The 17,304-nt window shown below is 42.0% G+C and overlaps 2 protein-coding genes across 3 annotated transcripts in view; one reads left to right on the forward strand and one right to left on the reverse strand.

Moving 5' to 3' along the window:
* The window catches only part of TSTD2 (thiosulfate sulfurtransferase like domain containing 2), a 31,233-nt gene extending 24,633 nt beyond the window's left edge, over positions 1-6,600 (reverse strand). Inside the window, exons 1-2 of one of the 2 annotated variants that reach the window (XM_088837998.1) lie at positions 6,469-6,600; positions 665-878 (exon numbers count right to left, since the gene is read on the reverse strand). In XM_088837998.1, coding sequence (XP_088694124.1) covers positions 665-832 — 168 coding nt within the window. In that variant the 5' untranslated portion in view covers positions 833-878; positions 6,469-6,600. Of the gene's footprint in view, positions 1-664; positions 879-6,343 lie in introns of both variants that reach the window. The other variant, XM_055427102.2, reaches the window with a different exon arrangement.
* A 36-nt stretch (positions 6,601-6,636) lies between these two features.
* Positions 6,637-17,304, forward strand: part of NCBP1 (nuclear cap binding protein subunit 1) — a 39,506-nt gene continuing 28,838 nt past the window's right edge. Inside the window, exons 1-3 of the mRNA XM_055427099.2 lie at positions 6,637-6,985; positions 14,975-15,063; positions 15,623-15,723. Of these exons, the coding sequence (XP_055283074.1) occupies positions 6,952-6,985; positions 14,975-15,063; positions 15,623-15,723 (224 nt within the window). The 5' untranslated portion in view covers positions 6,637-6,951. The remainder of the gene's footprint in view (positions 6,986-14,974; positions 15,064-15,622; positions 15,724-17,304) is intronic.

The following is a 17,304-nucleotide window of genomic DNA, read 5'->3' on the forward strand; positions in this document are numbered from 1 at the left end:
AGGTAAGAAAACTAAATCTCAACTGTATTTGTTCAGTCAAGTCATTTTCCTTTGAGCTTCGGCAGGAGGAGAAGGGTTAGTCAATGATCCCTGAAAAAATCATAAATGGCCCAGAAGAACAGCATCCATACTACCACACTGTAACCCAATTCTTGGTAAGCTTGCAGCATTCCAAGCTACTCTGTTCCTTCTCCCAACCAACCGAGCCCTAACAGCTGGACCAGATCAGGAGTCTTAGACAGCAGCTGCCCTAACACCTGTCTGTTCTCCTATGACTAAGGCCCCTGGGATTCTTCCCATAACCCCAGGTGGAAAAAGGAATCGAGCCCATCTATCTGGAATCTGTCAAGTACTCCACCATAAATTAGGTGTTTCCGAGCCATACCTTCCCATGATCCTCCTTTGCCTGGCACTGAACTAAGGTTAACTAAGAACTGGTTAATCACTGGACACTGTACCCAACATGGTTCAGTCTTTCTTTTGTAAAGCAAATGTTACAAGTGACAAATGTGACCAGACCTGACTAGAACTTACTGTGAACATGGCAGCAGCCTGGTGTCTCACCAGCACTCCACTCCCTGGAGGACAACCTTGATGAGTTACTTCTGGATGTATCTACATTAACTGTACCTACATGATCCTGAAACGTCAACAGCAATTTTACCTTTTTCTTTGCAAATGAGTATTTCTTCTTTGTACTGATATCTAACTCTGCTTTGAGACGGCTACTGGGATTGATAAGACTCGTGTCTTTCAAATCCAGGTCTGAAAACCTTAAAACACAGGCCTCCAGGTCATCATCTCCTTGGTCTGGTGAAGTGGAAGAAGGCATCTGGTTTGGCTCCAGCTGTGGTAGGTTCCTTTCTGCTAACTGTCACCTAAGAAATAAGGGAAAAACAATGTCCAAGTCTTTGATTACTACTTGAAGTAAATCAATTATGCAAATGAGCATGGCCCAATAGCCCAAGATATACATTCATTCACTTGTTCATCTAAGAAATATTTACTTAGCACCAACTCTATGCCCTGCACTGTTCTAAGCCCTGAAGATGTAGTAGTGAAAGAAACAGAGAAAGTCTCTTCTTTCTTAGAGCTTACTTTCCAGTGGGGAGAGAGAGGAGGTAAACAAATGAATTAAACTGCTTTTTTTTTTTAAAAAAAGTCAGATGGTAGAAAGGGCTATGAAGACAAATAAGCAAGGTAAGGAGACAAGAGTGATGGAAGGACTCTTTAGAACTCAGAGGGTAGTTCCAGTCTTTCTGAGGCAGAAACATTTCAGCAGAAACCTGAATTAGAGGGTAAGCCATGCCAACATTTAGGGGAAAACATACCAAAAAAAGTACCAGGTGCAACCAAAATCAAACAAGCTGTGTGTTATAGTACCTTTAATTCGGAGAAGGCAATGGCACCCCACTCCAGTACTCTTGCCTGGAAATTCCCACGGACAGAGGAGCCTGGTAGGCTACAGTCCATGGGGTGGTGAAAAGTTGGACACGATTGAGCGACTTCACTTTCACTTTTCACTTTCACGCATTGGAGAAGGAAATGGCAACCCACTCCAGTGTTCTTGCCTGGAGAATCCCAGGGACAGCGGAGCCTGGTAGGCTGCCGTCTGTGGGGTCGCACAGTCGGACACGACTGAAGCGACTTAGCAGCAGCAGTACCTTTAATTTTAAATACTTTTCTCTTTTGTCCCCTAATTTTTGAGCTGGTCAAATTCCCTTCCTTAGAAGAAATAACTATCTAGAGAGCCTTATTTTAGTTAGTCAAACTTACACTTTGTATCTCTCAGTCATGTCCGACTCTTTGTGACCCCATGGACTATACAGTCCATGTAATTCTCCAGGCCAAAATACTGGAGTGGGTAGCCATTCCCTTCTTCAAGGGATCTTCCCAACCCAGAGACAGAACCCAGGTCTCCCGCATTGCAGGCGGATTCTTTACCAGCTGGGCTACCAGGGAAGCTCAAAGAAATGAGCCAAAAGAAATATACAAACTGCTACCGTGGCCAAATCTTGTCAAAAGGAATACAGTACACCAACATGACGCATTATTTTGTAAAGCAAATGTTACAAGTGATAAAGGTGAAGACTAGGGAAAGTATGGGCTTTGGATTGTGGTGCAGCTGGATGCAAGTAAGTGAACCTGGGCAGGCTATTTACCTTCTCTGAGTTCTAATTCCCAAAAGCTTTCTATCCCAGATGGGGATGACAGTATCTACCCTGCAGGACTGTGGTGAGGGTTAGGAAGCTGTTCAAATGCAACAGTTAAAACCAAATTCTTGCTCTTCCTCAGTCTTCCTTACCTCAGTAAACAACAATTCTATTCTTCCTGTTACTCAGACAAAAACTTCGGGATTCTCATTTCCTTATTTTTTCAGATGATTGAAAAGCTTATCAACTCTGCTTTTGAAATACATCAGACCACAGTGCACCACCTTCACTACCAGCCTCCTTCAAGCCATCATTTGACTGAATTACTACAGTTGCCAAACTGCCCTGTTCCTGTAGAAGCCACAGAGGTAACTTTTTAAAAAATTTTTATTTATGTTACTTTTAGGTGTGCTAGGTCTTTGCTGCGGCACGCGAACTTTCTCTAGTTGTGGTGCAGGGGCTTCTCCTTGTGGTGGCTTCTCTTGTTATGGAGCATAGGCTCTAAGTCCCCAGGCTTCAGTAGTTGTGGCTTGCCGGGCTCTAGATCTCAAAGCTCAGTAAATTTACGCAGGATTTAGTTGCCCCACGCAGCATGTGAGATCTTCCCAGACCAGGGATGGAACCCATGTCCCCTCAATGGCAGGTGGATTCTTAACCACTGGATCACCAGGGAAGTCTCAGAGGTAACTATTAAAAAATAAGTCAGATCGCCCTCCAAAAGCTTCTAAATGTACCAGGATAAAGTCCAAGGTCCTTACAAAGCCCCATCCACCACCTCATCTCATCTTCTCCCACTTTTACTCACTACCTGATTGCATTGTTTGCTGGTTCCTGAATGAGTCATCATCACTAAGAAAGCAAGAGTCTTCTTTCATTCACCTCTGCAGCCAGAACACAGCCTGGCACATGACATATACAATATATTTGTCTAACGAAGTAAGAGTGATTGGGTGGCCAGGGAGGACTTCACTAAGGGCCCGACGTTTGAACTGAGACAAGGAGCCATCCATACAGATTTAGGAGCAGAGATCTTCAGACAAAGGAAATAGTATAAATTCCTCAAGCTTGACTTACTGCAGGTGCAGGAAGTCACAGTGGTTGGAATACAGTGATGAGAGTAAAACCCTGTAGAAGAGGTTATGGAGTTTACAACAGAAAGTCACTGGAGAGCTGTAAACAAAGGAGTAACGTGATCTGATTCCGATCTGTTCTGAAGGTAGAGCCGGCAGGGTTTACCGATAGATTATTCTTTAGGAAGTGAAGGAAAAGGACCTAAGAGTAACTCCTATCCACGTTTTTGGATTAAGCAGTAGAATGGATGATGCCATTTACTGAAATGGGTAAGACTGAAGGAAGAACATTCAGGTATGACCTAAATCAAATCCCTTATGATTAGACAGTGGAAGTGAGGAATAGATTTAAGGGACTAGATCTGATAGAGTGCCTGATGAACTATGGACGGAGGTTCGTGACATTGTACAGGACACAAGGATCAAGACCATCCCCATGGAAAAGAAATGCAAAAAAGCAAAATGGCTGTCTGAGGAGGCCTTACAAATAGCTGTGAAAAGAAGAGAAATGAAAAGCAAAGGAGAAAAGGAAAGATATTCCATTTGAATGCAGAGTTCCAAAGAATAGCAAGGAGAGATAAGAAAGCCCTCCTCAGTGATCAATGCAAAGAAATAGAGAAAACAACAGAATGGGAAAGACTAGAGATCTCTTCAAGAAAATTAGAGATACCAAGGGAACATTTCATGCAAAGATGGGCTCGATAAAGGACAGAAATGGTATGGACCTAACAGAAGCAGAAGATATTAAGAAGAGGTGGCAAGAATACAGAGAAGAACTGTACAAAAAAGAGCTTCACGACCAAGACAATCACGATGGTGTGATCACTCACCTAGAGCCAGACATCCTGGAATGTGAAGTCAAGTGGGCCTTAGAAAGCATCATTACGAACAAAGCTAGGGGAGGTGATAGAATTCCAGTTGAGCTATTTCAAATCCTGAAAGATGACACTGTTAAAGTGCTGCACTCAATATGCCAGCAAATTTGGAAAACTCAGCGGTGGCCACGGGACTGGAAAAGGTCAGTTTTCATTCCAGTCCCAAAGAAAGGCAATGCCAAAGAATGCTCAAACTACCACACAGTTGCACTCATCTCACACGCTAGTAAAGTCATGCTCAAAATTCTCCAAGCCAGGTTTCAGCAATCCATGAACCGTGAACTTCCAGATGTTCAAGCTGGTTTTATTTATTTATTTTTTTAGGAATACAATAACCCAATTTATTTCATTTTTCCTTTTTATGTGTCCACAAGTTTACAATAAAAATTTATGCTTACATAAATCTATAACAGTTCTTTAATTAAAAATAAAATTCTAAATAAGAAAACACCAAATTATAGCATAATTCATAGTGATCTTTTTTAGTGGCACATGAAATAACTGAGCATCTTACAGTTCCTATCAGTTTGTGTGCGTTAGTCACTCAATCGTGCCCGACTCTTTGCGACCCCGCGGACTGCAGCCCATCAGGCTCCTATGTCCATGAGATTTTCCAGGCAAGGATACTGGAGTGGGTTGCCATTTCCTTCTCCACAAGCTGGTTTTAGAAAAAGCAGAGGAACCAGAGATCAAATTGCCAACATCCACTGGATCATGGAGAAAGCAAGAGAGTTCTAGAAAAACATTTATTTCTGCTTTATTGACTATGCCAAAGCCTTTGTGTGAATCACAATAAACTGTGGAAAATTCTGAAAGAGATGGGAATACCAGACCACCTGACCTGCCTCTTGAGAAACCTATATGCAAGTCAGGAAGCAACAGTTAGAACTGGACACAGAACAACAGACTGGTTCCAAATAGGAAAAGGAGTATGTCAAGGCTGAATATTGTCACCCTGCTTATTTAACTTATATGAAGAGTACATCATGAGAAACGCTGGGCTGGAAGAAGCACAAGCTGGAATCAGGATTGCCAGGAGAAATATCAATAACCTCAGATATGCAGATGACACCACCCTTATGGCAGAAAGTGAAGAAGAACTAAACAACCTCTTGATGAAAGTGAAAGAGGAGAGTGAAAAAGTTGGCTTAAAGCTCAACATTCAGAAAACTAAGATCATGGCATCTGGTCCCATCACTTCATGGAAAATGGGTAAACAGTAGAAACAGTGTCAGACTTTATTTTGGGGGGCTCCAAAATCACTGCAGATGGTGATTGCAGCCATGAAATTAAAAGATGCTTACTCCTTGGAAGGAAAGTTATGACCAACCTAGACAGCATATTAAAAAGCAGAGACATTACTTTGCCAACAAAGGTTTGTCTAGGCAAGGCTGTGGTTTTTCCAGTGGTCATGTATGGATGTGAGAGTTGGACTGTGAAGAAAGCTGATCGCCGAAGAATTGATGCTTTTGAATTGTGTTGGAGAAGATTCTTGAGAGTCCCTTGGACTGCACGGAGGTCCAACCAGTCCATCCTAAAGGAGATCAGTCCTGGGTGTTCATTGGAAGGACTGATGCTGAAGCTGAAACTCCAATACTTTGGCCACCTCATGCGAAGAGTTTACTCATTGGAAAAGACCCTGATGCTGGGAGGGATTGGGGGCAGGAGGAGAAGGGGACGACAGAGAATGAGATGGCTGGATGGCATCACCGACTCGATGGACATGAGTTTGAGTGAACTCCGGGAGTTGGTGATGGACAGCGAGGCCTGGCGTGCTGTGATTCACGGGGTCGCAAAGAGTCGGACACGACTGAGCGACTGAACTGAACTGAAGGAAGAACAGATTAGGCCAGGAGAGTAAGACAAAAGTTCCGTTTCAGACATGAGAAAATTTCATATGGCTATGGACAAGGCAGTTAGATACGCAGCTGTAGCGCTCACCAGAGATGTCAGAGCGAGGGATATTCAAATACACGTATGGAGGTACCGGTAACTATTGAAAACCTTGCTAAAGCAATCACTCGTTCCTTCCTAAACCACAAGTCAGAGGAGTGAGAAATCTGATGACGGCCAGAGAGTAACCCTGGAGTAGCTGGCTCACGCTTCGGAGGGTCCTTCTGTCCCCGGGTCGCTGGAGCCGCCTCGCACCCCGGCCTCACCCCGCACACCGGGATTGGCCTAATCTCTCCGCCCAGCTTTCCCCAGCCGGCAAAGGCCGGGAAGTGGGAGAAAGATGAGCACGTACCCGCCCGTCCTGATCCTTTCTCAGCTCTCTCTTCACCGAGCGGTCTCCGCCTAGCAATTGCCACCGCTCGCAGCCCTCGCACTCCCAGCCCCCGCCTGTGTTTGGGAAGGAAGGCCGTTCCGCACCTCGCTCCGGAAGTTCGGCAGTTGGCGAAAGGGCAGCCGGGAAAACCCTCGGGAGGCCCCGAGAACGGCGCTGAAGTGGAGGCGGGTACTAGCGAGTCCCTCCTAGACGACCCGCCTCCGGGCGTGGCTCGCGGCCTGCGGGGCTCGGCCTGGCGGAAGAGGCGGTGCTCTCCGCGTGGCCCCGGAAGGGCTTTCGGCGAAGGCGGGCGAAGGTAGCAGCCAAGAGGCGGAGGAAACCCGAGAGGGTCGCTGCGTGCGGGGCAGAAGCCACCGGCCTGGTGAGCAACCAGAAGCCGGCTCTCCTGGATCCGAGCTCGCGGAGCCATCCAGCCATCCTGCCTGGTGCTTCCGGGAGCCGCCGCGACCGAGAGCGCCTGCGCGACGGCCGCTCCGCGCGCCTCGCCGCTGCCCTCCCGGCGGCCTGACGCTTCCTGCCGCGCTTCGTGACCGGTGTCTCAGCTCCGCGGAGCACCCGCGTGCGGCATGTCGCGGCGGCGGCACAGCGACGAGAACGACGGTGAGTGCCCTGAGCCCGGCCGCCGAGGCCGCGCTCAGGTGGGCCGAGGTTTGGCTTCCTTGGTCTTCGGGTCTCGAGAGAAGGGACGGGAAGCCTTTCCTCCGGGATCGCTCGGGGAGCCGCGGAGAGGAGGGGGTGGCACGGCGGGAGTGCGGCCGGGCAACTTTGGGAAAGCCCATGCTTCCCCCGGTCCCACTTCCTTAGTCGTTGGCCACGGGGAGGCCTGGTGGACCCCGGTCCCTAGGAACTGTTCAAAATTTGGCTCTAACATTGCCGAGCAGGGAATTACACCTGTGTCTGTGCCTCCGCTTCTTAGGGACCCACTCGACCCAGTGTCTCGTTTTGACCCTCAAATTGCACTTAAAAAGGACTCTCAAAAGATGAGAGATCTGCCGAATCCCAATCAGAGCCTTCTCCTGTACCCGTCATCCGTCGTCTTGCCTTCTTCCAAGCGACAGGGAAAGAAATCGGTGTCTTATCCACACCCAAGAGGTCTCTTAAGAAAGAGATGTACGTAGATTGTTGTGTTAGATTTTGAGCTGACCGTAAGCATATTTCTCTCGTGTAATAAAGAGTGTCGGAAGACTAACTGGAGAGCTCCTAGAGATTTCGATCAACCATTTGGATGGTTGTGCTCATGGGGATCATGGAGTTGCCATCGTAATAAAAACCAAGAATAATTTTGCTAGTTAAAAGTAGAAAAGGTGTTTATCTTGCAAAAATCAGTCAAGAACACACATCCAACAAACAGAAAACCTAACAGTTATGGTTATTAATAATTTAGGGTATTGTTTTTTGAGAAGAGTGTAGTTTGGTGGTTAAGAGGCCAGACTTTGGTATCAGAGGGCTTTTCAAAGCTAGACCCTGCTGTTTACCTTGTTGTGATCTTGCCTGGGTTATATTAAACCTTAAAACTCTTTAAACTTTAGTCTGCAACTTAGAAATAATGATACAGACCTTTTGGTTTTGTGAGAGGTAACACATGTAACTAATTGCTGGTGAAGATGTGTATTTTATCACCTGATAATGCTTAAGAGCTGATAAACATTGGCAGATGGTGGCTCTAAGAAAAAGTACAGAACAAAAAAAACTGAATTAATTTTCTCCACTGACGTTTTTCTCTCCTTGAATGTTGGGGCAACTTAGGGGTAGGAGCAGAATCCCACTAATTTAAGGTTTTTTGTTTGGTTTGTTGGTTTGGGTTTTGTTTCTTTCGTTCTTTTTTTTTTTTGGCGGTGGTGTAAGGATCTTAGGTTAGGGATTGAACCTGTGCCCCCTGCAGTGGAAGCACGCAGTCTTAATCACTGGACCACCAGGGATGTCCCCCACTTAGTTTTAATAGTAAAGTATCAGATTTCTCCTAGAGCTTGACTTGGGAGGATATTCTACCCCAGCCTTCTCACCTCACACCTGAGGTCTACAGTTTTAGTGTAATTAACATGGAGACAGCATTAACAGTGCTCAGATACCAGTGAAAGCAAGTCAAGAGTTACATTACACAGGTATTACTAACCTGTATCTTTGATTTTTATTAAACACAGCATAATGTACATACAGGGCACAGAAAATAGTTTTCGTGTGCTTTGTATCTGATAAGTTAAGAACTTAATCTCCTAGAAGTCATCACTTGGGGTTTGAGAACTTGGGTCTTTTAAAGTTCTTTCCCTTCTCTTTGTTCTTCTCATGCTTTCTCTACTCTTTCATCTTCTCTTTTCTAGGGCATCACTAAAGGGAGAGAAAATCTTTCCAAGGGGCATCCTGGAGAATTGGGTGTAAATTTGTAGAAAAACAACTTTTGCTTTGGTTATTGGGATGCTGGTATAACACTTAGGAGTTAACTTCTGGCAGCTAAATCACTGTCCATTTGGGTCTTGCTGCAGGACTCAAAGAAAGACAAAATGAAATAAGGAGTTAATTAAGCAGCATTTACTAGAAATAATTTAGTAGTTGAAAGGCAAGTTTATAACCCCTCTTAGATACTACACCAAGTCTGGAGCTTTTGTAAATTGCCACAATTTGGGTAATGATCATCTAGAGTTTATTCTAAATGGTGATCTGAGTCAAATATTTTAGATAACTTTCTTTTGGTTAAATGCCTGCTAAATTTTTTTTAAAATTTGGAGAAGGAAATGGCAACCCACTCCAGTGTTCTTGCCTGGAGAATCCCAGGGATGGGTGAGCCTAGTGGGCTGCCATCTATGGGGTCGCACAGAGTCGGACACAACTGAAGCGACTTAGCAAATTTTTTTAAAATCAGAAATTTTGAAAACTTAAGTATTATAGAAGGCTATTTTAAAATAGGTCAAATTATTGTTGTGTTAAATAGATGCATCTAAGCATTTCTGGATTATTGTCAGCTCTTACCAGTCCCTGACTGCCATGACTCTCCATGTGCTTGACTAGACACAATAATTTATTCAGCAAATATTTAACAGTGCCAGGCACAGTTCTAACTCCTGGCAGTACAGCAGTGAACGATAAAAGGTGCTGTCTCCCTTTTACAGGCAGAGAACAATCAAGTAAATATAGTGTATCATAAAGTGTTAAGTACTATGGAGAAAAATAAAACCAGTTAAAGAGGGTAGGGCTCTTGTGGGGAGGAGTTGCTGTTTTGTATTGGTTTGTCAGTGAAGGCCTCACTGAGAATGGTATCTGATCAAAAACCTGCAGGAGGTGAGGGTGTTTACATTTGATTAATTAAAAAGTGGGGGAAAGCAGTAGTCTGAGTAAAGGCAACCTTGAATGCCAAGACCTTAAAGCTAGAATAGTCCTCTCATCTTCAAACAGCAAGAAGGCCAGTGTTGCTGTAGTAGAGTGAGAAAGGGGGAGAGTTGTAGGAGACGAGGTCAGAGAGGTAAGGGAGGATCAGCTCACAGGTACAACTTAACACTGTGTCTGTTGGGACTTCAGAGTCCAGGATCCAAGGCTTTTCCAATGAAGTTCACCTGGAGATGGATTTGTAGACAATGAAAATGGAAATAAATGTGTGTGGATACTGGTCCAGTGCTAAAACTCACTCATTTCTTAGACTCTTTTTTAAGAATATCTGAAGCTTTTCAATTATTTTGGATACGCATACAGTAGCTGTTCAATGTATTGTTTTATTCTGGTAAGAAAGTATTTAGATTGTCCATAACCTTGGCCAAAAAACCCATGTTAGTCCCTTTTAAGCTACTTAGTATTTAGAGTCTTACCTTTTAGAATGTGACTCTTTTTTTAAACTGATACTTAACTATAGAAAAAATAAATAGAAGTGCAGGGATTTGTTACTCTGAGGAAGAGTATAGTTTATTTCAGAAGTGATTGTTATACTTCTGCTTTAAATTTGCAGGATCAAGGTACTTTTCCTTTTTCTCTTATTGGTTTTTTTTACTTTCTCTTTCACATTAGTTGGTTTTTGTTTCCACTTTGTGGGTCTAAAATTTTTTGTAATGCATATAAATTCTAAATAAGAATGTAAAATATGTAGTATAATGTATCCATATAGAATTAGGATCACTTTACGGGGGAAAAATTATTTGGGTTATTAATTTTTTCTGATGGGTTTTAATAGAGACTTCCTTCTCTCTTCTGTACTAACCAAGGGTGTCAGAATGAAGTGCTAATGTGTAACTTTAATTTCCATTGTAAAACTTCTACTTAGGTACTTGTTAATATAAAATCTGTTCTTGTTTTGTGAACTACCTTAGGTGTATTTTCTTGAGAATAGGTGAAAATAGTTTTTATTCTCCTTCCCTGTGATCCTGCCCACGTTCTCTTGAGTTCAATATCCTATTACTGTGTGTGAGTTCACATGATGTCTGTTAAGTCCCCCTCCCCCTTATAGTCTCTCCAGTATCAGTTGAGAGTTGGGCATCTTCTACTTCTTAATACTTTCTGCCTCTTATTCTCCAAACATACTAAAAGTTGGAAGAAGAGAGGAAAGAAGGGTTGCAGTTCAGAGATAGGACTGAATACTTGTATTTTCTAGTTTTTCTTAAAAAATCCTGCCTTCTCTCCCCACAGCAGTATTTTCTTCTGTTCAGTCTTACAAGAGTGCCTAGGAGGCTGCTTTAAAGTCTGGGGTATGATTCTAAACTGATTTGAAAACAGGCCAGCTGGATGGTTAATTTAGAGATGGTGTGGAGGTGGGATGTGAGTTAACAAAGTAGATGGGCCAGAAAGAAATGAACAATGGTTAAGGTTTAAAAGAAAAAAAAAAAAAACTGCTCTGATTCAGTCGTTTTTAACATCTGCATTCTCCTAACCTTACTGGAATCTGATTCTGAAGAACATTTAGTATATTCTGCTTCCTAGGACAGAGTTACTCAACATCAGCACTGCTGCCATTTTGCGCTGGATTATTCTTTGTTGGTGGGAGTTGTTCTCTGCACTGTGTTATGTTTAGTAGAATCCCTGGCCTCTGCCCACTGGAGGCCAGTAGCATTCCCCCCGTGTGACAGCTAAAAATGTCTCTAGAGATTGCCAAGTGGCTCCTGGGGGACAAAATCCAGTCTAGTTGAGAACCATTGCTCTTGGATACGGCTGTTTTAATGTCCTGGCTGATAGCTTATGTAAATGTTCCTTCAAATATGCAGTTTTTTTCAGTGAATGAATTCTGAAAATAGAAGTCCTTTTGTGTCAGGTTTGGCTCTTTGGGTGGTGGAACCTTTATGCAGATTCTATACCTTCAGCTTGATGTATACTAGAGACTCAGGGTCACCGATACCGTGATACTGCACATGTCCACGTCTTTACACGGACAGGTATCTTCAGGAATATGTTGCAGCAGTTACGTTGCATGCTTGTTGTTATTGTTTTGGGGCATTATCCCTTCTAAACTATATTCAGTGATTACTTAAACTAGATCCTAATGATCACTGAGGGTTGGGGAGTCAAAGCAAACAGTGTTTTGCCCTGTGGCCTTTTATAACACTGATTCTATCTAGATGGTAATCAGTTCAGTTCAGTTGCTCAGTCCTGTCTGACTCTTTGCGACCCCATGGAATGCAGCACGCAAGGCTTCCCTGTCCGTCACCAACTCCCGGAACCCGCTCAAACTCATATCCATTGAGTCAGTGATGCCATCCAACCATCTCATCCTCTGTCGTTCCCTTTTCTTTTCCAACGAGTCAGTTCTTCACATCAGGTGGCCAGAGTATTGGAGTTTCAGCTTCAACATCAATCTTCCAACGAATATTCAGGACTGATCTCCTTTAGGATGGACTGGTTGGATTTCCTTGCTGTCCAAGGGACTCTCAAGAGTCTTCTCCAGCACCACAGTTCAAAAGCATCAATTCTTCAGCGCTCAGCTTTATAGTCCACCTCTCACATCCTGACATGACTACTGGAAAAACCATAGCTTTGACTAGATGGACCTTTTTCGGCAAAGTAATGTCTCTGCTTTTTAATATGCTGTCTAGGTTTGTCATATCTTTTCTTCCAAGGAGCAAGTGTCTTTTGATTTCATGGCTGCAGTCAACCATCTGCAGTGATTTTGGAGCCCAAGAAAATAAAGTCTTTCACTGTTTCCATTGTTTCCCCATCTATTTGCCATGAAATGATGGGACCGGATGCCATGATCTTAGTTTTTTGAATGTTGAATTTTAAGCCAGCTTTTTCACTCTCCTCTTTCACTTTCCAGAGGCTCTTCAGTTCTTCTTTGCTTTCTGCCATAAGGGTGGTGTCATCTGTGTATCTGAAATTATTAATCCTGGCAATACTGATTCCTACTAGTGCTTCTTTCAGCCTGACATTTTGCATGATGTACTCTGCATATAAGTTAAGTAAGCAGGGTGACGATTTGGAACCAGTCTGTTGTTCCAGTCCAGTTCTAACTGTTGATTCTTGACCTGCATACAGATTTTTCAGGAGGCAGGTAAGGTGGTCTGATATTCCCATCTCTTTAAGAATTTTTCGCAGTTTGTTGTGATCCATAGAAAGTCAATAAAGCAGAAATAGATGTTTTACTAGAATTCCCTTGCTTTTTCTATGATCCAACGAGTGTTGGCAATTTGATCTCTGGATCCTCTGCCTTTTCTAAATCTAGCTTGAACTTCTGGAAATTCTTAGTTCATGTACTGTTGAAGCCTAGCTTGGAGAATTTTGAGCATGACTTTACTAGCGTGTGAGATGAGTGCAATTGTGCAGTAGTTTGAGCATTCTTTGGGATTGGAATGAAAACTGACCTTTTCCAGTCCTGTGGCCACTGCTGAGTTTTCCAAATTTGCTGGCATATTGAGTGCAGCACTTTCACAGCATCATCTTTTAGGATTTGAAATAGCTCAGCTGGAATTCCATCACCTCCACTAGCTTTGTTTGTAGTGATGCTTCCTAAGGCCCACTTGACTGCATTCCAGGATGTCTGGCTCTAGTTGAGTGATCACACCATGGTGGTTATGTGGGCCATTAAGATCTTTTTTGTATAGTTCTTCTGTGTATTCTTGCCACCTCTTCTTAACATCTTCTGCTTCTGTTACGTCCATACCGTTTCTGTCCTTTATTGTGCCCATCTTTGCATGAAATGTTCCCTTGGTATCTCTCATTTTCTTGAAGAGATCTCTAGTCTTTACCATTCTATTGTTTTCCTTTGTTTCTTTGCATTGGTCACTTTGGAAGGCTTTCTTCTCTCTCCTTGCTATTCTTTAGAACACTGCATTCAGACAGATATATCTTTCCTTTTCTCCTTTGCCTTTTGCTTCTTTTATTCAGCTTGTGTTCAGGTGGTAAGTACCTGAAGATCATGTCAGACTTTGGAAAAGCTATTAACACCCTATGTTATAATAGCCAGGTGCTGTGTTTTATGGAAATCATTGGGTTTTTTTTCACCGTCAGATGTTCCAGTGGCAAGTAAGTAGTTGTGAACTCTAAAAATGGTTCAGTTCCTCTGGCTGTACAGATCTGGAGATTAAAAATATAACTTGGTCCTGGGTGACCCTATATCTGCAGATTTTCATTTTTAATATTGATCCCCAGTAGAGTTACAGATTATTGCTTGCTTGTTTGCTTGCTGTCCTAATAATTTAATTGGTGGAAGTCAAAAATTGAATTATATTGGGAGAGTGGCCAGCACTGTAGCAACAGCATCATCTTTCATATTTAACACTAGTATTTGAAATTTTTTCAGCCTTATGTTCTACAAAAGGATGTGAAGTAGGAATATTGAGGTCTTAGACAAAATGGTAAGAGATCACTAACACCAAGACTAAACGATAGATCGTCCAGTACTTAAGGATGACAGTCATGTACGTTCTTCCCCACCAATTACTTGATATCGTGCTCAGGACATTTCTTTGAGTATGTCTGCTGATTGTAATTCTCATTGTTTGGGATAAAGTAGACCCTAGTGCCTCTATGGTCTTTAGAACCAAAACTATTAATTGAAGACTTAAGAGCTCAGAAACTTTTGTAAAATTAGTCCTAATATTTTATGCTTCCTTTCCCATCATTTGAAGTTTCCTCTTCTTTTCTTTTTAAACAAAAGCTTACCCCCTCATCAGGTCTTTCCAAAATGTTCAACTTGGTTTTTATACCCATGTTTCATCAGTTTACATAATTTCATTATTAGAATAATGAGTACTCCTGATGCCGACAGGTTTTAGGAACGAGCGACTGAAGATGATTTAACAACTCAAGTTAAGCCCTTAAAGATTGGGAACGGCCATACAGGAGTGTAATAGGGAGTTTTCTCACTGCTGGTGGCTGGCATGATACAGGCACCTTTGCTACCTATCCAAGAAATGGACAGGGCTGCTGCATTACATAGTTCTATGGGGACACTATTCTCACAAAACTTAAATAATGCCTCTTGGAGTTATGATGCCCCGGGGTATGGAGACTGTTGGTTGTGTCTAGCCTTGTTTATTGGTTGTATCTAGCCTTGTCTGAGTTACTAAGCACTTCTGCTGTGTGTAAACAGTAGGGCTTCAGGTAGATTATAGCATTAAAAAGTTAAAATTTTTGGTAACAGATTCATCCTGTAATGTTCACTTTTTTACATTCTTGAAACAGGGGGACAACCTCACAAAAGGAGAAAGACCTCTGATGCAAATGAAACTGAAGATCACTTGGAATCTTTAATATGCAAAGTAGGAGAAAAGGTATGATCAAAATAGGTACAGATTGTGATGGGCTTAGAGTGTTAATTGACTGTGCTTGATTCATTTCTGCATCTGACAACTTGATGGTCTAACTTATGGTCAAAGTTTGTGTGGCCATGCATCTGCATCCCAAAGTAGATGCATATTAAAAGCTTTGGAATGTAGATAGTTGAGAGTTAAATGTTTTTAGTAATTTTCATAGAATTTAAGTCTTAGAGGAGACCTTAGGACGCAGTCTGCTCAATTTGGAAATGAAGACCAGGTAAGTTCTGGATACTTGAGGTAGTTTGCCCAGTCTTATAATGAGTGAATTAGTTAGAAAAGTATCAGTAGACAGAGCCTGGGATGTCCTCCCACTTCTAATACTTGTTAAGCTGCTTTTTAAATTTCATTTGTTTTCTTTACAGGGTTTTCTAAAGAGTAATAACAACCTGAATTTATTTATACTAAACTGTCAGAGTGTCTTATGTGTAACTTTTTTATCATCACCTGGAAAATTTTAATGCACTAATTGCTGAGTTCCTGACAGATATTTAGTATGCTATCCTATCCTCTACAGAGTGCCTGCTCTTTGGAGAGCAACCTAGAAGGCTTGGCTGGTGTTTTGGAAGCTGATCTTCCTAACTACAAGAGCAAGATCTTAAGGCTTCTTTGTACAGTGTATGTATACAAAAGATTTATGAATCCAGGTGATAATGTATTATCTACTCTTAAATGCTTGGGAATGTTCAGAAGATGTGTTTATGTTCCATATGTCATCTGCTTTCATTCCATGGGGAATTTGTCAGATGAAATGACCTTTGGCCCTTTGGTGAACTCTTAGAGATAAATAGCATGAAAATTGAGCTTTTTTGTTTGTTTCTTGTTTCCATATGAGTTGACTGCTTTTAAGTGAGAAAGCAGACAACTTCACGTTTAGCAATCTTGTTTTAAGGAAGTACAATTAAACGTATATAATAGAGTTTATATTTTTAATCAGTAATATCAAACAAATTTGAGAACTAGGCAGTCACTCAAGTAATAGCCCTTCTAGATGGCTGAAGATGCTTTTGGAGCTATGACATAATAGACATAATCTTTCTCTGAGTTAGGTTAGCTAGAATGAGTATCAGCACTTAATTTGTGAGGACATTAGTGTGGAAAAGTCTCATGTGAGATCATGAAACAGTCTCTCCCAACAGTGGAATTAGCAGTCCAGACTTTATCACTCAAGTAGACAGTGATTAAACTGTGTGCTTTGCAGAGAAGTAGCTATGATTTCTGGATAAAAGAGTCTTCATTATGAAAGTGACTTCATTGTTATTTCAGTTATTTTAAAACAATGTTTTTGTCTTAAATTGCCTACAACTCAGTTTTTAAATTTACAAATGTACACACAGATTGAAACTATAGGTCAATTTTAACTTCTCATAAAGTATAAATAAATTCAGATACAGTTTTTTGAAAGAATCCAATTAATATTCAGGAAAACATGTCCTCACACTAGGAAACTACTAAGAAAAATAACTTGGCTTTAGTTATCCATGGATTCTTTCTGTTCTGAAAGCATTTATTGGAATGGAGTAGATTCACGTTTAAACTCTGGAAGCCATGACTTTGAGGTGGGGATCGATTGAGGAGAACGGTTACTATTAATGCAGGTATTTTTTTGAAGCCTGAATTGTCCCAAACACTGCTAGGAACCTTGGGAAAATGCAAAAAATGTTAAGAGAATCTGAATGATTGTGAGTTCCTATTTGCTTTTCTTTTTAATTTAATTGCTAAAGGCTGCCTAAATTAGGGATCAACATTTGCTTTTTTTTTTTTCAAAAATTTATTACTGTGATCCTCTACTTTTCAAATAATTTTAATGAAAATTAACACTTGAGTAAGCAAATTAAGATATAAAGAAATCTTTATATTAGAGTACTGTGTTAAAAATTCAACAATTTAACTGATAGGAACTGGCATTAGTTCTGAACTTTTTCTAAGGAGCTGCTGCTGCTAAGTCACTTCAGTCGTGTCCGACTCTGTGCGACCCCATGGACTGCAGCCTACCAGGCTCCCCCGTCCCTGGGATTCTCCACGCAAGAACACTGGAGTGGGTTGCCATTTCCTTCTCCAGTGCATGAAAGTGAAAAGTGAAAGTGAAGTCACTCAGTCATGTCCGACTCTTAGCAGCCCCATGGACTGCAACCTACCAGTCTCCTCCGTCCATGGGATTTTCCAGGCAAGAGTACTGAGTCGGGTGCCATTGCCTTT

This window comes from Moschus berezovskii, chromosome 7 (genome assembly GCF_049115385.1).
Source record: "Moschus berezovskii isolate FMDL1 chromosome 7, NW_MosBer_1.0, whole genome shotgun sequence".
Taxonomy (NCBI): domain Eukaryota; kingdom Metazoa; phylum Chordata; class Mammalia; order Artiodactyla; family Moschidae; genus Moschus; species Moschus berezovskii.